This window comes from Chrysochloris asiatica, unplaced genomic scaffold (genome assembly GCF_000296735.1).
Source record: "Chrysochloris asiatica unplaced genomic scaffold, ChrAsi1.0 scaffold00009, whole genome shotgun sequence".
Taxonomy (NCBI): domain Eukaryota; kingdom Metazoa; phylum Chordata; class Mammalia; order Afrosoricida; family Chrysochloridae; genus Chrysochloris; species Chrysochloris asiatica.
Genome location: NW_006408527.1, coordinates 17,065,491 through 17,089,629, shown reverse-complemented (window position 1 = coordinate 17,089,629; position 24,139 = coordinate 17,065,491). Strand labels below are relative to the sequence as shown.

Here is a 24,139-nt window from a genome sequence, read left to right as displayed (position 1 = left end):
GAGACCATTCTTCATGGCAAGAGTTAGGGTGATGTGGTTCTGAGGAAAGGCGTGGGGCTCAGGGGCAGCTAGGCGTCAGAGACACACAGGGCTTCCACTGCATCACTCAGGCCCTGGTTGACGCCTCCGACAGCCAGGAGACAGTTCTTGATGACAATGCTGGAGCAGGCACAGCGGGGTGTGGGCATGGCAGGGAGGGTCTCCCATTTGTTCTTCCCTGGATGGAATGCCTCCGCTGTCTCCAGGACAGTAGGCTGGTTCCCTGAAAGAACCAAGGGAATCAGAGCTTACAAAGTTCACTCAGCAGCAGTCCTTCCGGGCCCTAACCCCTACCCCCCAGGAACCCACAAGCAGAAACCAAGGAACCTGACCTTTTGTTTCCTCTTTCCTCGCCTGAGCTGCGGGCTTATGTCAAGCAGCCACTTTGCCTCTCTCCCTTCTCCCAAGCATTCCATCTCCTTAAGAGTAAGCTTTCTTCTCTCTAACCCATGAGAAAAGTCCCAGGAGTCCGTGGGTGGTGCAAATAGTTCAGTTGACTACTAACCAAATGACTGGGGGGGGGTTCGAATGTACCCAGAGGCACCATGGAAGAAAGGCCTGGCAATCTACTTCCCTATGGAGCACAGTTCTATTTGGACCCACATGGGGTCTCCAGGAGCCAGAATCAACTCAGTAACAACTGGTTTTCTTAGGTGATTTCACTAGAAGTGTCCCTCCAAGGAGCTCTCTCTGGTAGCATAGTGGTTATGAATCAGGCTGCTAAACTCAAGGTCGGCAGTTTGAAACTACCAGCCGTTCCGTGGGAGAAAGATGAGGCTTTCTGCTCCCATCAAGATTTATAGCCTCGGAAACCCTGTACAGGGTCACTACGAGTCGGAACCAACTCCACAGTACTTAAAACAACAACACTGTCTCAATCCTGGTTTTCACTAAGAATGCTGCCCACATGGTCTAGTTCACATTGTGCACCTCTCATGCATGAGTAAAGTGGATATTTCCCCATATCAAGTATTCTCTGGGTGCCTGGAAGCCCTCCTAACTATATATCGCCCCCTTGTCAATGTCAAAAGGAACCCAGATGGCACTGTAGAATAAACACCAGACTGCTAACCGCAAGGCCTCTTTTCCGGAGAAAGATGAGGTGGTTTGCTCCTGTAAAGATTTACAGCCTCGGAAACTCTATAGGGAGTTGCTACGAGTTGGAACCAAATAGATGACAGTGGGTTTGGAAGTTTGGTTGATGTTAAAGCTTTTACCTTTAAAATATTAATACTCTTTGGGAGGGCTAGCATATCAAACCTCTAACTCATTAAAATAATTTGATAGATTGCTTTCTTATTCTGTGATAGAACTGGGTATCCAAGGAGGAAAGACAGATAAAAGGAAGGGGACCAAGATTGATCCCTTCACACTGTGTCTCCAGTCAGTCCTGGACAGGGCCCCAGGGACCTGTGCTCAGGCAACCAAATGAATGACTGATTTTGTGTGTGTCCCTTATTCTCAGTTTCACTCTGACATGAGGATAGAAACACTCTGGGTCTTTGATGAGTTTCTGGGACCCATATGTGGATATAGGCAGGGGGTGAGAATGTTCTGAGTTCTTGAAATCAGATAAGTAGGCAGGTGGGGTGCAAGGAGGCAGCATCTTCTGCTTGTACAGAGTTCCTGCCTGGAAGCACCATTCTTACCAAGTCCTCCAGCCACTATGACCCGTCCACTCAGAGAGCCAGCCACAAAGTCTGCACGCCGCTTCTTGAGGAAAAAGGAGCGTTCCATCTTCAGCCATCCTCCTATAAGCCAGAGAGAGAAAGAGAGATGCTGACCACTCTCACCAAACATAGACTGAGTTCTAAACAACTTTCCCCCTGGGCAGAATCTCCACTCCATTCACCTTCTGGGTTTAGGGCATACCTGCTGCCGCCAGATATTTGAAATGCCTTCTATCCTCTTTCGTGCAGAGTATCATCTAAGGGACCATAAACCCCAACAATGAATCACCTTGTTCTACCCCTAAAGAGAGTCTGCTCTCACAGGCTGTAAGCTGGAGAAGAGGCTAACTGGCGGCAGCAAGTGTAGGAGTGAGGAGCCTTCTATTTCTCTATTAGCAAAAAGGAGGAAAAAAAAAGGAGGAAAAAAAAAAAACATTGCATGGATGTTGTAAGAAAACCGGCAAGAGGTAGAAGGAAACCAGGTGTCTTTGAACTGATTCTGATTTATGGCCACCCGTGTGTGTCAGAATACAACTATGCTCCATAGGGTTTATAATGGCTGATTTTTAGAAGCTAGGTCACCAAACCTTCCTCCTGAGGCATCTCCAGATGGACTCACTGCCAACCCTTTGGTTAGCAGCCCACTGAGCATGTAAATTATGTGTCCTAACAGCATAGATAAAAGCAATCAACCAACCCAAAAGACTTTAATCCTGACAGTGGCTCTGGCCACTTACCAAGTAGAATGAATGGTGTGGGGAGTAAGGCATGAGGATTGGCCAGAAGGGAGGTGGGCAGCCAGAGCTTCCATGGGGTACCCAAAGACAGCTGCTCACCTTGTTCCATGTCGAACACATCCATCGTCCGTAGGAACTTGGGCTGCCGGTAGAGCCGGCCCTGCAGAAGGCCTCCCAGGCTGTAGAGGCGGTTGTCTAGAGTCACAAAGCTGGAGAAGGCCCGCTTACTGGGAATGTTGGGAAACTTGGTCCAGGAGCGTGTCTCAATGTCAAAGACCTCGAAGGCATTGATTGCATACTTGGACTGTCGTCCCCCTAGAGGCATGAGCAGGGTGGGGTTTACTGGAAAAGTCCCTGAGGGCAGGAGCTGGGCCTCCCCTTTTGGAGCTCCCTAAGGAGAGGGGCAGAGCAATTGTCTCCCAGTACCAAGGCAATGGCTCTGCACACAGGCACTGCTTCCCATGAGAACTGACCCAAAGAGGGGAGGTGGGGAGGTGTGGAACAAAGAACCCATCCTTACCCAGCACATAGATCTTGGAGCCCCGTAGGAAGGAGGTGGCAGCATATCTTGGTGTAGGCATGGGTGCTAGGGACACCCACATGTCCTTGAGCATGTCATAGTGTTGAAGGTGGTTGTGGGGGCGGAGGTCCAGGCCCATCCCGCCTGCTGCGTACACTCGGTAATCTAAGGAGAAAGGCCACATATAAGCCCAGGCTCAGCTCCGGGACTCCTGGAGACAGGGCCACCAGGACCCCTCGTCACCTACCACAGCCAGGCTCTATGAACTCCTTGAGCACCAGCACTGAGGCTGGGCCAAGTTCCAACCACTGCTTCTTCAGAGCAAGTCATAAAGATGTCACTGGGGTTGATGGCACCATTAATAGTCCTGCCATGGTTGAGGATATATATTTAAATTATGGATATATATATATTGTTGTTGTTAAATGCCGTCGTGTCAGTTCTGACTCACAGCAACCTTGTATAGGGTTTTTGAGGAGTGGCTGGCAAGCTTGAACCGCTGACCTTGCGGTTCAAACCAACTTTGCAGTCCAGCGCATTAACCTACAGTGCCACACTTCAAAAAGGTCGTGGAAAAAATGGAGCTAAAAGACAATGGAATTTTCCCACAAACTTTTTGAAGCTATCTAATCTATTTCTGTCTATCTATCTATGGAGTTCTGGTGTGGCACTGAAGGATAATGTGCTGGATCAGTCAGAACTGCGAGGTCAGTGGTTCAAACCCAGCAGCCGCTCCTCAGACACCCTAAACAAGGTTGCTATGAGTTTAACAACAGCATCCATCCATCCATCCATCTAATTCAAATTTTGCCATTTTAACAATTCTAAGTGTATAATTCCGTGGCATTAGTTATATTCATGATGTTGTATAACCATCACCCTATCAATTTCCAAGAATTTTTCATCACTCCAAACAAAAACTCTCTACCCAGGAAGTAAGAATTTCCCACTCTTCCCTCATTCCTGCCCCTGATAACCACTAGTCAACTTGCTCTCGGAATTTGACTATTAGAAATATTTCAAATAAAGGGACTCATGTGTTATCTGACTTATTTCACTTAGCAAGTCCGGGTATTCTTGAAGCCACAGTGAGACCATATGCCTTAGTCTTTCTTGGTGTCCACAGTGTCCAGTCCTTGGTCAAACCTGGAATGCCAAACCCTTCACAAGTGAAGGCCGTGGTGAAGTCTAGGCTTGAACAACCTCTGCAGGTCTTGTCCCCTCCAGCTGGTGGTGGTTGTGTGCTGTGGAGTCGGTTCCGACTCATCGCAACCCTGTATAGCATTTCCAAGGCTGTCAATCTTTACGGGAACAGAAAGCCTCATTTTTCTCCCATGGAGTTGCTTGTAGATTTGAATTCATAACCCACACACTCTCAGGGCTCTTTCTGAGACATCAGAGGGAATACCAAAGAAGAAGGGTAATTCCCTGACCCCCTCAGTAGTGGCCTGTTTCCCTGGTACTCCCAGATGAGAACTCTATGGACATAGCTGGAGCCTTTATAAATGAGCTCAGTCTTGCCTTGTGAGACACTGGCTCTCTTTCTGCCCTTCCCAACCCCCATGGGGGAATACCATCATCTTTTAGAAATTGGGAGGCCTGAACTAAAGGAGATCTGATGAGGGGTGAGTGAAGGTGAAGCTTCATAAGGGAAACTGAACTCTAAAAACACTGACTGACAGAATCAGGACAGAATGGAAGACCCCAACAGTGAGTAAAGCACTCAGAGGAGAATCAAGTCCCCTTCCAGTCTCTGCTGCTCATGACCCTAGGTGACTTCTTGGACTACCCTGCCCCACTGCATGGGAGAGGATGGGCAAGCCATCTGTGTTTCTCTCAGCCTCCACCCTGAAGCTCTTGCAGTCCAGCCAGGAAATCACGTCCCCCACGACACCCTCTCTTATCCAGGGCCCCAGCTTTGAATGGGGCTGTCTTCCAACAGCCAGTTCTTGTCTCTTCTGGCTCTTAGAGCCCCTTATTCTTCAGGTTATTGCAAAGGTAAATATTTTCCTTTCTGCTTTTCAATCATATATGAGGGTAAGTCAAAAAGTATTGCTATAAAAATCATACAAATCTTTATTAAACACAAATATCAAAACGTGAAGCTATTATTTCTCCAAAGATCCTCCATGTAGGACTAAACACTTCAGAAACTGGTGTTTCCATCTATTTGGAACCCAGTGTGGCGCTGTAGGATTAGCACTGGACTTTGAACTACAAGGTCGGCGGTTCATACCCACCAGGTGCTCCTTGAAAACTCTATACAGGGCTGCTATGAGTCAGAACCAACTTGACAGCACTTAACAACAACAACAAACCTTCCCTGGTGTGCTAACCACAAGGTTGGCAGTTCAAACCCACAAGCTGCTCCTCAAAACCCTATACAGGGTCACTATGAAAATGAACAGACTCGACAACACTTAACAATCCTTCCCTGAAGAATTCTGTTCTTCGATTTTATATCACATAAAAATAGAAGTTTTGGCATCCTCAAGGGATTCAAGTGGTGTTCTTTTTCAATGTTCTTTGAATTTGGGGAACAAAACAATTCTGAAGGGGCAAGAGTACACGGCGATAGGGTGGCTGGGGTATGGCTTCCCAATGAAATTCATGTAGGACAACCCTTCTTAGCCTTGAAAGAAAGAGCAGGTACATTGTTGTGATGGAAAAAATTTTCTCAGTGCAACTTTCCGGATCTTTTCCTCACTAACACAACTTTCCATGTTCTTAGTTGCTTTCTAATGAGTCCCTGTGATCGCCTGTGTCCTTCGAGAAAATCTATTAAGAAGACCCATTTGAAAAAAACAGTCACTCTAATCTTCTGAACTGAACTCCCTACTTTGAATTCATCTTTGAGATCTTCCAGACTTCTCTTAAAAATCTGATCCATCTAAAACCTGTTGTTTTATGTAGGGCAGTTTTCCTGTAAACTTGCTGTAAAATTTCAGTGATTTGTGAAGATATCGATTTTAGTTTATTTAAAAATTGATATTAGTCTTGAATTCAAAATAATTTTTTCTAATGCACACTGGTTTTGAAGGCACACGAATGAGACTAAGACAGGTTTACTACTGAGAGACCTTGTCTGTAGCTATCCAGTGATTGCAGATACATGTTTAGAATAAGCTTGTGCTTGAACCAACTGGAACCAAAGATATAACACTTTTGGACTTAGTCTCTTATTTTGTTGTTGTTAGGTGCTGTTGAGTTGGTTCTAACTCATTGAGACTATGCACAGCAGAATGAAACAGTATCAGACCCTGTACCACCTTCACAATTGTTGTTACGTTTGAGCCAATTGCTACTACTACTGTGTCAATCCATCTTGTTGAGGGTCTTGCTCTTTTTCAATGACCTTCCACTTTATCAAGCATGATGTCCTTCTTCAGGGACTGGTCCCTCTTGATAACATGTCTGAAATATGAGAGACAAAGTCTCACCATCTTGGCTTCTAAGGAGCATTCTGATTGTACTTCTTCCAGCACAGACTGGTTTATTCCTCTTGCAGTCCATGGTACTTTTAATATTCTCTTCCAACACCATATCTCAAATGCATCGATTCTTCAATGGTCTTCCTTATTCATTGTCCAACTTTCACATGCAGATGAAGTTGTTGAAAATACAATGGCTTAGGTCAGGGCACTTCAGTCCTCAAACTGACATCTTTGTTCTTGAACACTTTCAAGAAGTCTTGTGCAGAAGATTTGATCTAATGTTGTTTGATTTCTTAACTGCAGCTTTCATGAGTTTTGACTGTGGATCCAGGCAAAATGAAGTTCTTGACAACTTCAATCTTTTCTCCATTTATCACTTATTGATACTTATTGATCCAGTTGTGAGGATTTTTGTTTTCTTTACATTGACGTGTAGTCCATACTGAAGGCTGTAGTTTTTGATCTTCACCAGTAAGTATTTTAAGTGCTCTTTGCTTCCAGTAAGCAAACTTGAATCATCTGCATATCACAGGTTGTTAGTGAGCCTTTCTCCAATCCTGATCCCGCATTCTTCTTCATATAATCCAGTTTCTAAGATTATTTGCACAGCATACAGAATTAGTAAGTATGGTGAAAGGATACAACCCTGACATGCACCTTTCCTGATTTTAAACCATTTATTATCCTATGTTCTGTTGTAACAATTGCTTCTTGGTCTATGTAAAAGTTCTTCAAGTGCACAATTAAGTGTTCTGGAATACCCATTGTTTTGCAATGTTATACATAGTTTATCATGATCTCATGACCTATTTTTCTATCTATTTATCTACACATACACATGTATATGAGGGTAAGTAGAAAAGTATACATATATATATATATATATATAAACATATATGTATATGGAGTCCTGGTGTGGTGCTATAAGATAAAAGCAAGTCGGTTTGAACCACAGAGTTGGTGGTTCAAACTCACCAGCTGTTCTTCGGAACCCTATAGAGCATTACAATGAATGAGAACCAACTTTACAGCATTTAACAACAACATTGTTGTTCTTGTTGGTTAAGTTCTGACCCATAGCGACCCATAGTGACCCTGTATAGGGTTTCCGAGGAATGGCTGGTAAGCTTAACCGCCAACCTTGCAGTTCAAACCAACTTTCTAGTACAGCTGCTCTTTGGAAACCCTATACAGGGTCGCTATGTGTATAACCTTAGGCAAATGACTTAACCTCTCTGTGCCCCGAACTATTTCTCTCTAAAATGGGGATAATACTAGCCCTTCCTGGAACAGGTTATGAGGATTAAATGGTTGATTATATATAAAGCACCTGTGTAAGGACTCATACTAGTGCATACTAGTTTTAAAGTTTTTAGTTTACTTTTTTGTGTTTTTTTTTCAGCACCATATACTGATTTCTTATTTCCCTCCCTTTCTCCCTGTGGACCTCTGTACTTCCATCCTTTCTTACTTGAAGGTCATGAAGGCCTACTGGCTACTCTGTCCTGAGGTATCTGGACTAGAACTTCTAACTAGTCTTCTTCATTGATCAGATCCAGACTCCTGAAGGCAAAGACCAGACCTTTGTGTCTTTTCTTTCTTCCTGGGACCTAGCACTGGGCCAGCACAAGAACAGGTCTTAAGAAAAATGGTTCCTGATCTATAGCAGACCAAGCAAGACAGGTAGGATGGTTGCACAAGAAAGAAGGAGAAGAGAGCCAGACAGAAAGGCATATTTTCCTGCAAGCTGTCAAGTGTGTCTGAAGTTGGGGCCTCCTAATTATTGTTGGTCCGTTTCCCATAAAACCCTGTGTTTTAGCAGACAAGAAGGAACTGAGGGGTTTTGAACACCTGATATGAGAATCCTAGGCCACATGGTGAGCACATACATGCCCTGAGAACCAGAGAACCCCGGCAAGATGCTGTAGGAGCACAACACTCAGGAACGTTCTTGTGTTCTGCTTAAATCAGCGTCCCTGAGATGAGAAGTGGGGGAAGCTAAAGGTGAAGAGTGGACAGAGGAATCAAGTCCTGAAAGATCTTCTAGTAAGCGGGGCCTGGTAATGGTACAAGGATGGAGGGAATGCCTCTCCTCTTAGCTCCTCCACATCCTCCCTCAGGCCAAAGGTTGAGAAGATATTAAAGAGAGAGACGCACCCCAGGACCTTAAGAGGCTTGGGGAGGTGGTGCTACTGGAAGGCATGTTTCAGGGGATTGATGCTTGTGTCCTCACTCTGCTGCATGTCTGCAGAGACACTGCACAAAATCTCACAGCCTACAAACCCACTCCCCTCTCAGGCTGGGGCCTGCTCAGCATGCTGGGAGGTGCCTGGTGTAGTGGACTTCAGTCATCAGATGGAATCACTTGACACACATCCCTTCACCTCAGTTTTCCAATCTATAAAGTAAAGGTGGTGGATTTCTAGTTTTAGTGTCTACTGTGAGGATCAAATTGAATAAAATAGTAGGTCCCCAAAATCAGTGTTGGTTACCATCTCCTTCCTGTGGCTCCCACTCCCTACCCTCTGTCCCCCATCCTCCCAGCCGAGCCCTGGCCCGCCCCACTCGCCTTTGGCCGTGACAGAAATGCCCATAGCCGCCTCACGCAGCACACTCCTCTTCTTCCACTTGCCCTCATCAATGTTGTATATCTCCACGACCTTCAGGGGCAGCTGACTGGTGCCCACACCTCCGATCACCATGATCCGTTTCCCCAGGGCGGTGACGGCCACTCCGGCCCGGGCCGTGGGCAAGGGCGGCAAGGCGGTCCACTGGTCGGCCTCGGGGGAGTAGACCTCGAAACAGTCCATGGGGACGCCGTTGTCGTCACATCCCCCGATGGCATAGACCTGCCCTCCGGTCTCCAGCAGGGAGCAGTAGACCCGGCGGCTGGGCAGTGGCGCCAGGCGCCTCCACTGGAAGTCTTTGACGCTCGGCACCTCCATGGCAGCCCCCGGGGCTCCGCCCGACGCGCCCAGGAGCCGGGGGAGTTGCGAGCCCGGGGGTCCGCGGATTACTCTCCGCCGGCTCCCACACCCCTTCTCGCCGCCTTCATCTCACTGCCTTGTGCCGGCTTCCGCCCAACCCCCGGCAGCGGCCCCGACGCCGGCCAGCGCTTTGCTGTCCTTCAAGCTTCAGTGGTCGGGCGGCGTCCACGTCTGGCCTTGCAAGAGGAATGGGGAGAATCAGGGGCAGCCTGGGGCCAGGTGCCCTTGCCGCCGGCGGGCAGGCTTCCCAGCCCCTCGCCAACTTTCAAAGGAAGACGCGGCGACGGAGGGTGCCCCCGCGCGGTAACATGAAGCCCGGCATAACCGGATCCTCGCTCTCCCCGCCGGTTCACCTCCCCGGCGGCTCGGAAAGCTCCGGAGCGCGCCGGGTTGGGGGCTCCCCGAGGTGCGGGCTCTCGGCCTCCTCCTGGCCAAGGAAGGAGTTAACATCGTTGGGCGATGACACCGCCCTGCCCCCCGCCCCCTTCCCCGCAATTCCCAGCCCTCGCGGCGTCCACGCCCCCGCGCACACTTACACAGCGAAGCCCGCGGAGCTCCGCCGCAAGGCGCCTACAGCGCATCACCGGAGAGTGGGGAGACCTCGCCCGGCGGCGCGGGAAGCCAGGGAGAGGGCGCTCCGTCCTTCCCAGGCCTCACCCCGCTGTCAGGCATGCAGACGAGGAGAACAAATGAGCAGCGGGTGAAGGAGCGCAGCCGCGCCGCGGAGATGGGTGGCGAGCCTGTTCAGCACAGGTTCCCGCCCGCCGCCCGGCTGCTACACCTGTGCTGGAGTCCGCGTGCGCCCTCGGCCAGCCGGCCATGACCTCTTTACATAAGCCCAGGCAGCGCCTGGCCCCACGGGAGAGGGACGAGGGCCCGGCTGAGACTTGTCTACATGATCAAGTAGAGCGGGCCACTACAGCCAAGCACCCAGATGCCTGGGGCCAGCCTCCTTCCGAAGTGGGGGTAGGCGGTTTGTGAGTGTTTGTTTTGGGTGAGGAGGTGGAGAGTCCAATTACCCGGTTTATCTACAATACACAGACCCAGCTCGTGACAGGCTCGCTTGCTCACTATTCAGCTTTGTTTTGAGAGAGGTATTAACATATGGCTTAACCTAATAGAGCCAAGTTATGTGGGTGTGACACGGGTAAAGCTTAACACTGACACCTAGTTGCACACATACATGGACACATCACCTTCCCCTCCCCCAAGGAGAAATAGATCCATGGAGAAACTGACAGATACACCAAAACGCTTCAAAAACGTCAACACAAAAATACACAGGCAGTCTTATCTCTCATCTGTCTACCTGTCTGTTTCTCTCTCTCTCTCTCTGACACACACACACACACACACACACACACACACGTGTCTTTACACACACCTCTGGAAGGGGAAACCTGATTATTGAATCTCAGCCCAAGGCACTAACTCACAGAGTTTGCCAAATAAATCCTTTCAGGGTATAGTAACCTTTCCAGGACAGTATAATCCCCAATAACAAAGTTGCCTACCATACCAGTGGGCTACAGGTCTAGCGGATTGCAAGATGTATGGAGTACTCCTTTTATCCCTGTCTCATGAATACAGCCAAGTCTTGGAACAGTCCAAACCTTGGGAGCCTGACAGACTTGGATTTGAATTCTGGTTCTGAAAGTGATTTAACTCCCCTGAGCCTCATTTTAATGATAGTTGAGCACTTGTGTGCATGCCTGTGTGTGTGTGTGTGGTCTTTTTATTTAGAGGTAAATTACAGATTCATATGCACTTGTAAGAAATTAATACAGAGAGATCCTACCTGGGTTTCCCTGAATTTGCAAAACGGTGTTACAGCCAGGATATTGAAATTGATACAGCCAAGATATTGAACATTTCCATCACCACAAGATGCCGCTTGTTGCTCTTTTGTAGTCATACCCACTTCCCTTCTTCCAGATTCTCCCCCAATCTCTGGCAACCATTCTCTTCTTGTTTCAGGGACTTTGTCATTTCAAGAATGTTATATAGACAGTTAAAAAGAAAAGGAAAGGAAAAAGAGAGGAAAGGAAATTTCTTTCTTTCCTTTTTTATCTTCCATATGCTGGAAGGGAAACAATCGTATTTTTTTCTCATTAGGAGGAACCATTGGTAACTTTCCAGCAGATGAAAAAAAGGAAAGGAAAGAAGGAGAAAAAGATTTAGAAATAGATACTGGTGATGATTGTGCAACATGGGACTCTAGTTAGTTGGTGTGGCTGGATTGTATATGTAAACATGGTTGAAATGGCAAATGTTTTGTTGTATATATATTTTTATAATTTAAAAAGATATAAAATGAATCTTACATTACACAATCTTTTGGGATTGGCTTTTTTCATTCGCCTTATTTCCCTAGAGAGTCACTCAAGTTGTTTCTTGTATTAGTAATTCTTTTTTATTTCTGAGTAGCATTCCATGGCATAGATCTATCTTTGTAGATTTTTATAAAGATTAAATGAGATAGTAATTTAAAAATGTTCAGTGAAGTCTCTGACACATCTCAAGGGTTCAGAAAATAGCTATGAATACCATTATTACTACTACTACATTACTGCTACTATTTGAGGAGCATCTATTAGGTTTGAACTGCCGACTTTGTGGTTTGAAGTCTAGTGCTGATCCTACAGTGCCACACTACTAGCAACAAAATCAAGAAAAGAGAGTGAAGTTTATTAGTGGTTATCAGAGGTGGACGGACATGCAGAAAACTCACTTAGGCAGCAGTGAGTTTTGTTTACAATCCTTTTTCTGTGGAGTCAATTCCAGCTCATACTGACCCTGTAGGACAGAGTAGAACTACTCTATACAGTTTCCTAGGCTATAAATCTTTAGGGAAACAGTCTGCCACATTTTTCTCTCGTCGAGTGGTTTATGGTAATGGAATATTTGACAATGATTATGAGTGATGGTTGTACAACATGATTAATGTAATTGATATATCTAAATTGTATACCTGAAAAATATTGATTGCAAATATTGTGTTATATATATTTACAATAATAATAAAAAAAAGAGTAAGCAAATATGAAGTCATAATTCACAACAACCAGTTGCTGTAGATTCAATTCCATCAGCATGTCAGGGAGTTTTTTCATGCCTATAACCTTTCAGAAGCAGATAGCTAGGTTTGTCTTCCACGGTGACTCTCAGTGGATTCAATTGACTGACTTTGCAGTTAGTAGCTGTGCACTTAGTCATTTGTGCTAACCATGGACTCCTTCAACTCACAATACCAAAACAAAGCAAAACAAAACAAACCCTCTTCTATCCAGTCTATTCTATTACGTATAGAACCGAGGACAACTGCCCCATGGGTTTCTGAGTCTGTAATCTTTATGGAAGCAGACTGCCACATCTTTCTTCCACATAGCAGCTCAAACTGCTGACCTTTCTGTTAGCCTACCAGGGCTTCATTCAACTCGCAATGGTGTTGTTGTTAAGGGCCGTTGAGTCGGTTCTGATTAAAAGAAACCTGTACAGGGTTTCCAAGCAGTGGCTGGTGAGTTTGGACCACCGATCTTGTGGTTCAAACGGATCTTGTGGTCCAGTGCTTTCATCTGAATTCTCTGTACTTTCAGAACATTCACAAAGGAAGATCATGTTTTGTTTTCTTTATTCAATAAGAACTCAGAAATTCTAAAAGAATGTGGTCTGATTTAATAAAGTTTCATAGAAAGTACCAAACATTTCCCTTTCTTCCTAGGGGTCACAATCTGCTTAGAAGAATAGAATCAATCTCTCGGCTCTCAACTTGAACTGTCTTCACTAAATCAGTCTGGTGGTCAGAGCAGTTAGAAGTCATAAAGGGACTTGCTGGTGTTACTCTTCTGCTTCTTTTGTTCACTTAGCTTTTGACCTAAGCAGTGAGGCAAGGCTTCTTATACCCACCAGCCCACCATAACTGAAACAGCTTAATAAGCAAGTATTCAGAGTTCCACCCAAAACAAAAACCATACTGTGGCTGTCTAGTTCATGCCAACCCATAGTGACTCTATAGGACAGAGAACTGCCCTATAGGGTTTCCAAGGTTGTGAATCTTTACAGAAGCAGACTGCCACATCTTCCTACCTTGGAGCAGCTGGTGGGTTCAAACCACTGCACATTCAGACAACCACTGCTTCACCAAGACTCTTCCAAGTACCACTTTATACGATTACATCACTCACTGAGATATAAAGCAAGTCTTTGCACATTCGTTTTGTCACAATCTTCAAACAATCCTGGAAGGTTGCAAAGGTGGGTATCAACATCTATTTTTAAAAATGTGTTGTGGTAAAACACACACATGTATATACACACACACATGTGGTTATGTGCCACTGAGTCAATTCTGACTCTTAGCAGTCCTGTACAGGGTTTCTGAGGTTGTACATCTTTACAGGAGCAGAAAGCCTTATCTTACTCCTGATGAGTGACTGGTAGATTCGAACTGCTGACTTAATGATTAACAGCCCACCTTGTAATCCACTATGCTACCAGGGCTCTTTCCTTTTCAGTCACTGGTAACCACCAGCAAACTTTCGTCTCTATGCATTTATGTTGTTGCTGTTATTAAGTCCTGTTGAGTTTGTTCCAACTCTTAGCCACCCTGTATAGGGTTTCTAAGGCTGTGAATCTTTGTGAGAGCAGAAAGCCTCATCTTTCTCCTGCCTGCAGAGCAGCTGGTGGGCTTGAACCACTGATCTTGTGGTTCACAGTCCAGTGCTTAACCTACAGGGCCACTGCTCTTCCCCTCTTTTTTTAGCTGAGGAATCTGAAACTTAGTGAGATGAAGTGACTTATAAGCCATTCAGACTGGGTCTAGTTTGGGAATTCCAAATCCAGTGCGTTTCTACTTTATTGCAATCAAAACACAAATCAAAGAAATTTGCATTATCAAGAAAATAAGAATTTCCCACACTTTCTGTTTTCTCTTTTCTGACTATAATGAAGGAATCTAGACCTCCCTCCACACGGACATGCTGTCTGCGCCAGGCAGCACACCTTGGGAAGGACTGGAATCCAGTTCCAGACTAAGCCCTACTTAACACCAATGCTCATGTTCCATGGCCCCCACCCTGTATGCAGGCTGTGAGATCTAGAGGCTCAGATCCTTGGAAAAAGTACTAAAAACAAACTGGCTTCCTAATAGCTTGTTTTGGAAGTCCTGACTTGTCTCCATTTCCCCATCTTTTCCTCCATGGCTCTTCCTCCCAGCCAGGTGACATCCTTTAAGCCTCACAGTGAGTGCACACTGAGGAAGCTTGTAACCTAGCAACAGCCACTTATGATTCCCTGAGTCACCTGCAGTTTTCATGCCTGGACTGAGCTCACCAAGCTGGGGCCTTCAGGAGTGCCAAGCCAAGGGGAAGAGTCCAGTGACTCCTTTGATTCCTCACCACCCCATTCTAGTTTGTAACCATTTTCCCTGCCAGGAAGTTGTTTCTCACGTCAAATCTAAGTCCTTCTTACTGTAAGAGCTTGCATAGTACTGGGTCTGGTTTCTTCCTCTTTAAAATGTGTTTGGTTTTTTACCATGCTAACAAGGTGGGAGTGGGAAAGGGGTGAGAAAGAAAGCTCATGAAACTGTCTAAAGATTAACAAGCTTTTGGTACTGTGGAGAACCAGTGGGTCATTATCTCCTACATTTATTTATTGTGATATGGAGGCATCAAGCAAACTTGAAGGAATGTCTAACCCCACATAATGTCACTCAGTAGGTTTGTTTTTGTTTTTCAGTCACCTTGGCTTTGTTGTTGTTAAGCACTGTCAAGTCAGTTTTGACTCATAGCTAACCTGCATGGGTTTCTGAGGAGAGACTGGTGAGTTTGAACTGCCAACCTTGTGGTTAGCAGTCCGGTGCTTATCCTACAGTGCCAGGACTTCACACTTTGGCTTTCTTGTGGTCTAATTATATGAGTCCCTGGGTGGTACAAACAGTGAATATGCTCTTCCAGTCCACCCTACAGTGTCTCAAAAGAAAGGCCTGAAAGTGAACTTGTGAAAAATTAGCCGTTGAAAACCACATGCAGCTGACACGCATGGAGTTACGATGAGTTGGAATCAACGCAACAGTAACTGGCTCTTAATTCACATACAATAAAATGCTCAGTTTTACTCACTAAGTTTCTATTGAGTGCCTCTAAGTATTCAGCAGGGTCCCACCTTAACTGATCTCTGGGGTATATGGTGAGGAAACTGGGGATGCACATGGGAGGACAGTTTCTTCCCAGCAAACTAGGCAGATTTCCTGCATGTAGGTCATGGGTAGAAAAACCATTGAGCTTTCAGATCGCATTTTCAGGGTGTTGGGACCGCCATGATTTGGAACCAGCTGGATGGCAACAGTTTTTTGTTTTTGTTTTTGCTTAATGGGGAACGAGATGCTGTTCCGCTCTTAGTTGCTGTGACAACTCCTTCTCGAAGTCTCCTCACAAATCCACTTCACCCTGCCTGTCCCTGGGGCCACTAGAACAATCTCAGTGGCATACCATGCAGGCTGGACCTCCCCAAGGCCAAAGATGACCTTCTTTATGTAGTTCTCTCTCTGCAGTGCCCACATATCCTGGAGTAGCAGGAAAGCATGCTCATCCCAGCCCAGTCACCTCCTGGCTGTGTGACCATGAATGAGCCACCCACTGTCCTGACTCTCAGTTCCCTCATCTGTGAGACAGGGAATCAGAATATCTCCTTTCTGAAGGTGCTGGGGGAAGGAGATGCCACGCACAGTTCCTGGGCTCATAGTTGTTAACTTCTGGTGTCCTCATGCACAAGAGGACTGGCGCATTGCGATCCATATGGTTTCCACCGGTGATTTCTGCCAAACTCCGCTACCAGGTCTTGTTCTGGACACATAGTTGTTGTTGTTGTTGAGTGCCGTCGAGTCAATTCTGACACATAGTAGGCACTCTATAATGCCTAGTTTTCTTTCCTTTTTTGAGGGCAAGGTGATGGCACAAATGTTGTTGTTGTTAAGTGTGGTTGAGTCGGTTCCAACTTATAGCAACCCTGAATAGGGTTTCTGAGGAGCAGTTGGAGACTTTGAGCCACCCACCTTTGCAGTTCAAGCCAACTTTGCAGTCCAGTGTTTAATCTACAGCACTATACCAGGACTCCATACCCCAAATTGTTGTTGCTGTTGTTGTTGTTAAGTGCCGTCGACTCGGTTCCAACCCATAGTGACCCTGATCAGGGTTTCCAAGGCTGTAAATCTTTAAGGGAGCAGAAAGCCTCATCTTTCTCCTGCAGAGCGGCTGGTAATTTCGAACTGCTGACCTTGCGGTTCACAGCCCAATTCGTAACCACTACGCTACCAGAGCTCCTTGCTGTTAAAGCGCCGTCAAATCAGTTCCAACCCACAGCAACCCTATATAGGGTTTCTAAGGAGGGGTTGCTGAGCTTGAACTGCCAACCTTGTAGTTCAAACCAACTTTGCAGTCCAACGCATTAACTCACAGTGCCAGTTTTATAGGGTAGGCGGCCTGACTAGGGTCCCCACTCCGTCCTTTATCCAACCATCTCTAGGCCTCTGTCTTGGACATAATGCTGTCTCCTAACTAACCAAATTCTCTTCCTAAATTCCCTAAGCCTTCATTGCATTCTAATCTGGAAACCAGCTGGTTCTCTTCCTTCAGATAATCACTTCTTCTCTCCTAACCTGAAGCTTGGTCCATATCCAGGGGGTGGGGAATGAGGATGGCGCATCCAAATTGGGCTGTGTCTGCCAGAAGGTTCCTCCTCCAACATGGAAAAGCCTCACTAGAACCTCCTCCCTCTAGGTCCAACACTAGCCCATAGGAAGAATCCAGGGCTCATGCTAACTTGCTATCATGGAGTGATGCAGGTATTAGCCATCAGAACCATAATCTGCACCTGCTCACAGGGCATTGCCATCCTTGGGTAGAGGTCTAGGGTCCCCTGTGAAATGGCCTCAGGTGTTAGGGATCCTCTCTCCTAATCTTGCAAGGTAATGGGTGGTGCAAATAGTTCAAAGCTTGGTTACTAACTGATAGGTTGGCAATTCTTACCCATCCAGAGGTGTCTTGGAAGGAAGGTCTGGCAATCTACTTCTGAAAGTTCATAGCTATGAGAACCCCATGGTGCTTACAGTTCCACTTCATACACAGGGCCACCATGAGTTGGAATTAACCTGACAGCAATTGGTTTGGTTTGGTTTTCTCCTGACCAGGCAGCCTTAGTTGGAGTGTTGAGGTACTGAGTCAGCCATGTTCCTTCAACTACCACCTCCACCCCCCGGCCCCTGATCCCTCCAGTGCATACATAGTACAGTGTCTGGAACCTAGAGGCTTATGGGATAGCAGCCAAGGACTGTGCTGCCCACCTCCCTGAGCATCTCCCTGCCTGTGGAGGGGAAATTGGGACATTAGAAGGTGGGCCCCAGGTACGGAGGTGGTGGAGGTAGGGAAGAAGGGCTCATTTTGGTTTTCAGACTCGGACCTACACAACTTTGGAAAGAAAAGATTAGGATCATAATGACAACAGGGTGGCCATGGCCCCCTCTCGAGAGATACTAGAGACAGGAGAGAGCACAGGACTGAGAGTTAGGAGACCCCAGTCCTAGCCCATGTTTGGTCATAACCAGGCTGCGAACCTCTGTACCAGTCACATCCATCCTGCAGTCTGTAAAATTAGATGAAGGGGAAAACAGTTTGAGACCTCTCCCAGCTGGATTAGTCCTTATTCCCAGGGAAGCAGATAAGGGTAGGCAGGATGGGAAAACGAAAACCTACGGAAGGTATCATTTAACTATAGTGACAAAGTCAAAGTTCTAGAATCAATATCTTTCTGGTGACACAAATACACAGCAGGTCTGGCCCCATAGCTCGCACTGACATTGCCAGGGGCACCAGGTCAGTACTGGTGGTTACAGAGAGGACTTGGTTGCAGGTCTTCCTGCTACAGCCTCCAGCCTCATGTACCCAGAAACAGACTTCCACCCTTGGGCTCATGATTACAGTAGCTATTGTTAACTGGGATGCTCACCTGGCAGCCTCACTATCTAACCTTTTGGTATGGGGGTGGGGGTTGTTGCCTTTCCACAGACTGCCAGGGCCTCCAAGGTTCCAATCAAAAAGTGAAAATGTGCTAGTTTATTTCATGTCACCAGGCTGGGGCCTGGCTGTACACTAGGGCCCCGAAGGCCCTTACCCTTACGCCTTTTTATGTGAGGTCCTGCAGAGGAGCAGATGTTGCAGGTGGGGGAAGGCAGCAGCAGACCACTCAAACACAGCTCTTTAAATGCCCATTAGTAAGTTAATATCGCCATTTCCAGAGCCAGCAGCATCCTCCATTCTTCTTAATTAAAAAGAGCTCCACGTCCTGGCAGAGCTGAGGGAGGACACAGAATGATTTACACACCAGCCCCACTGCTCCAGCTGGGAGACCAGCAAGAAGATTGATTAGCAGATGGACCAGCCTGCCTGCCTCGGATGTTGTGTGTGTGCACGCGTGCGTATGGTGGGAGGGAATGGGCCTGGCCCTCTGGCTAGCAGTTTCTGAGTGAGCAGGGTGTGGACCCATAGATCAGTCCCTGGGAACTTCTCAGATCCAGATGAAAATAAAAGGATTCCCTGATCACCTCCCCAAATGATCCTTCTTCCTAGAAAAACTATCTTATCTGGGGAGCAAAAGCTCAGACCAGGAAGTTATTGTCACCCAGGAGAGAAAAGGGGCCATCACTAGAAGGACTCTTCTTTTCAGGGGGATATTTCTCATCTGATGCAGACTATATACTGGGTTTCTCCTGGGTCCTCATAACTTACTTTTAGAAGAGGATTACATTCATGGTTGCAGTCTCCTTTCTTGCTGCCCTTCTAACACCACATTTTGTCTGATTCAGTTGTCCTGGGATCCAGGGTCCTGGGCCCTTTAATAGGGCCAGGAAGGGAATGGGAGCCCAAAAGTTATGTGGGTCTGAAACGACACTCAGCCATGCAAGTCATCCCTTGGGGGCCCAGCCCTTTTCTACCTTTTTATCCTGGTAGCATCATTCTCTACCCTGCTTCGGCTCACCTCCAAGAGTGCACCATCCTCCTCTGGGGCTGGAGAAGTAAGTCTAGCTTTTCCTCCCGCTGGAAAAAGGAGCATGCTCCCTGCAGTGGAGATCTGAATGGAGAGGTGCAGAGTAGCTTTCTCTTCCCTGGTGTTTCATATACACACCCACATCCGCACACTCACACATGTACTCATACACACACATTCACACACATGCCTCCATCCCCAGAGATTCCTGAGAAAGAACCAGGCAGAGTCATTGAGGGAAGGGGGTGGGAACTGGGAATCACGCATCCTCCAGGCCCTGCTTTAACCCTTTCCTCCCATAGGAGACAGGCAATCTGTTGCAGCAACAAGGTCATCATCTGGTGTGATGACCTGGGTTCCCTCTATGCCACAGACAGGGGCATGATGGTCTGGAGGTGAGTGGATTGTGAGTGTGTGTTTAAAAAGAGAAGTATGAGAACCCAAGAGAGACAGGACACTGGCCAAGCTTGCGGTGGATCATTGCATCTTTCTGTCCACAGCAGCAGCAGCACTGAGATCTGAGGAGGCCTTGAGGATCCTCCATTTATTTCCCAGTTGGGGAGAGAGTATGGGATCTGCTTAGCTCCTGGGAGCCTTCAGTTCTTTCCTCTGACATCACAGGGCAGGAAGTACAATGACATCACAGGGCAGGAAGTACAATGACATCACAGGGCAGGAAGTACAATGACACTCCTTTTTATGTTGTGGATAGCTGCCGGTGAGTTGGTCCCTGATTCATGGGGAACTAATGCACCACACAACTAAGCCAGGTCTGGCACCATCCTCACGATTCGTTGCAGATGGAAACATTGTGAGCCATAGGATTTTTTTAAACTGATATTTGGAAGTAAATTGCTTGGCCTGTCTTCCTAGCCAGCCTTAGTTGGGAAGCTCTGTTGAAACCTGTTCAATGTCATAGCAACATGCAGGCTTCACTGTCAAATGAGGTGCATTGGAATTAGACCTGGGACTCCTACATGGAAAGCAAGAATCCTACCATAGACCTAAAGGGCAGCACCCAAGGTGAAGCCAGCCCTAGGCCCTGCTGATCCTTTGCTTCCTCAGGTGACAGCCTTTCCCTGTAGTCTCAGCCTCAGGAGTTGTGCTCTGAGAGGGTCCCTTAGTAAGGAATTCCCCTAAATTACAGGGGAAGACCTCTTAGAATAACTTCAGGCAGAGGGCTCTAGCCCATCAACTGTTTTGCATGGCCTATGAGCTGAGAATAGTTCTCATACTTTGAAAAAAAAAAAAAAATTGTTGACAAGTGAAACTTGTATGAAATTCAAATCTTAGTGTCCATGAATAAAGTTTGTTGGAACACAGCCACGCTCATTCATTTTTGTTTGTTTGTGGCTGCGTTCCCGCTCCGACAGCAGCGCTGAGTAGTTGAGATAGAAACTTATGGCACACAGAGCAGAAACATTTACTATCTGGCCCTTTGCAAAAATGTTTGTCTTCCCTTGCCTTTAGGTATTTTCTGGGAAAGAGAGGGGCACAACCTATTTCTTGATAATCTGTCCCCCACTTATCTTTCCAGAATAGGCTTAAGTTGATTTAAGAAAGGGAACTGCAACTAATGTTATCAAACAAAATGTGTATAAATTGTTGAATGGAAATCTAATGTGCTTTGTAAACTTTCACCCAAACCACCACTACCACCACCACCACAAAAAATTGGCTTAAGACATAATACCTTAGTTGTATCTTGTGGAAATGGAAGGAAGCGAACACCAATTGGGCACATTGTATCAGTTCTATGACATAATTTAAGGGGCCCTGGTGGTGCAATAGTTAAGCACTCGGATGCTAACTGAAAGATTGGTGATTTGAAGCCTTGCAGAGGCTCCTTGGGAGAAAGACCTGCTGATCTGTTTCTGTATGGATTATAGTTTAGGATACCCTGCGGGGGCAATATGTCACATGGAACTGCTGTGAACTGGAACAGACTGGGCAACATGGGACTCAGTGAAAAAGCAGTAACATCACACAATCTCTGCAATAATCTTCGGAGGAAACAAGCACTAACAGCCACTTGCATCATGAAGGCATGGAAGCTCAGAGAGGTTAGGGAATTTGCCCAAGCCATCACAGTTGAGGGGTCTTTATTCAAACTCAGCTCTGTCTCGTCCCAAAGCCCTTATCTCTCCAGGACACCAGGATTGTAAGATGACCTCCATCTGTTCACTGGGGACCACACTAATGGCTGCTGGTTTCGCATCCCTATGGACAGAGTAGGGAATTGGGGCTCAAGCTTACTTGGTTCTCAGTAAGGGGTGTGGGGGCTGCAGATAGCAAGTCAACAACAGACAACAGTGACAATTCTACATCAGAGCCACGTCCCTCTTCCTGCCTGCTCCCCCATCCCTTGCTATCTATTTTCATCAGTTATTAGCTTTCCTTAGGAAGACTCAATTTGCATTTAAATAGAAAACCTCCAGAATGGCTCTGATATGATGTTAAGGTGCTAATTACAAATTCATTCCTCTTTAAATATTAAGGCACTTCAGTTCATCTCAGGAGTGATAGAAGGCATGGGTGGGGGGAAATGCTTGGTATTTCTGGGGGGAAATACTTGGTATTTCTGAGTATAAACAGTGACCTGTTTACTGAAAAAGCACTTACCATTCCCCAGCAGCAGAGGGCAGAAGGGAGGTGTTAGAAAGACCTGTGGAGGTGTCTTAGGAGACAAAGATCAATTAAAAATAAATAATTCCATTCAATAGTGAGTAATTGTTATCGTGACTAATTGCAACTGTCACAACTGTAAAGGTAGAAGTTTTGTAACAGAAATAGGGAGTAATTAATCTTACAGTCCAGAAACAGAGGACCCTAGGACCATCAAAGGAGAAGAGCGCAAACGGAATACAGAACCCTATTCAGAGAAGCAGCGACATCAGAGATGGAGGCAGAGAAGAGGACCTGGAGAGAGGGAGCAGCTGAAGACTCTAGATTCATGGAGAGAGAGGGACTGAGTGCTGGCGGTCAGAAGGCAGGCTTGCAGAATGTGCTCTTTGGTTGTTTAAATTATTATATATTCCTGAGTGTTTTTGTGTACACCTCCCCACCCCTCCATTCCACCCCACCCCCAGGAAAGAAAAGCAGAGAGAATAGAAACAAATACTGTTGAATGATGATGCACAGAGAAGATTGTAATCATTGCAATGAAACGATGATGTAAGCCCATGTTCTCCCATGTAAACTGTCACTCAGTTCACAATTTAAAAAATAAAATAAAATGAATAAATAAATTCCAGTGACAATATCCTTGAGAAAAGCTGGAAAGTGGCCATTGGGGTGGAAGCTGCCAGTGAATGTCCCTAGGTTGCCAGTTTCCTAAGGAGCTTAGAAGCTTCCACAGGGCAGGGTCCATGCCTGTCATATTCACCATTCTGTCCCATCATCTAGATTGATGCCAAGGAACCCTGCTGGAGCAATGAAGCACTTGGCTGCTAACTGAAAAGTTAGCAGTTTGAACCCATACACCATCTCACAGAAGAAAGACCTGGTGACCTGGTGCTGTAAAAATTACAGCCTAGCAAACCCTGTGGGTCAGTTCAACTCTATCACATAGGGTCACCTTGATGGCACACAGCAATGCATCTCCTAATGTCTGGATACTCAAGGAACATTTGTGTTTATTGAATGATTGAGTGAGTCCATCAATCAACTAGGGAGATCACTCATTCAACTACTACTGTGAGTCACACATTGCACTGGACTCCCAATTAAACTTTTTAGAGGGATACAACTTATTGACATTAATTACAATACTCACGATAATCAATTGTGCAACCCTACCCTTAATCAATGCACTCTTGTCATCATTAACAACCTCCCCTTTTCCTCTTCCCTTCTATCCCTGGTAACTACTAATAAACTTTGGTCTCTAGACATTTGCCTTTTCTTGTCTTCTTCTATAAGTGAAGTCATACAATATTTGTCCTTTTATTGCTAACTTATTTGAATGTGTCTTCCAATTCCATCCATATTCCATATTTCATTGTATGTAATACCACATATCCTTTCATCTGTAGATGAGCATTTAGGTTGTTCCCACTTGTAGCTATTGTGAGTTGTTGCTGTAGTTAAGTGCTGTCAAGTAGGTTCCAACCCATAGAGACCCTGTATAGGGTTTCTGAGGAGTAGCTGGTGAGCTTGAACTGCCAACCTTGCAGTTCAAACGACTCTGTAGTCCAGCACATCAACCCACAGTGCCACACCAGGACTCCTGCACAAACTTTGGTGTACAAGTTTCCTTTTGAGTCTCTATGTTCAAATCTTTTGGTGTGTTAGGTATACCCAAAAGATTTGAACATAGAGACTCAAAAGGAAACTTGTACACCAAAGTTTGTGCAGGAATTGCTGGGTCATATTGTACTTCTTTCATAAAGTTTTCAATGGATAAACCCTCAGAAGCAGTCTGCCTAGTTCTTCTCAATCTGTTCTTAATCTAGAAACGCTGCTGAAAACTGTCCACCATGGGTGACCCTGCTGGTATTTGAATCACCTCTGGCATACAGATGTGTGAAACCAGAACTACAACAACACACAAGCCACCATGATACAGCAAACTGAAAAATGAGCCCAATACAGTCTATGATTAGATAATATCTATACACTTACAAGGAAAACCTGCTAATAAAAAAATATATATATAATTCAAATTTACATACCAACCACAAAACTTTACAATGAAGGGATTTAAAATAGTCTA

General features: G+C 46.0%; 1 protein-coding gene across 1 annotated transcript; it reads right to left on the bottom strand.

Annotated features, from left to right (window-relative positions):
* Positions 1-68: 68 nt before the first annotated feature.
* KLHDC8A (kelch domain containing 8A) lies at positions 69-22,856 on the bottom strand. Its single transcript, XM_006834083.1, has 6 exons — positions 22,847-22,856; positions 8,970-9,563; positions 2,967-3,131; positions 2,546-2,761; positions 1,689-1,790; positions 69-262 (listed from the first exon to the last, which is right to left on the bottom strand). The coding sequence occupies exons 2-6, from the start codon at positions 9,343-9,345 to the stop codon at positions 69-71; spliced, it is 1,053 nt and encodes a 350-aa protein (XP_006834146.1). The 5' UTR covers positions 9,346-9,563; positions 22,847-22,856.
* Between the last annotated feature and the right edge of the window lie 1,283 nt (positions 22,857-24,139).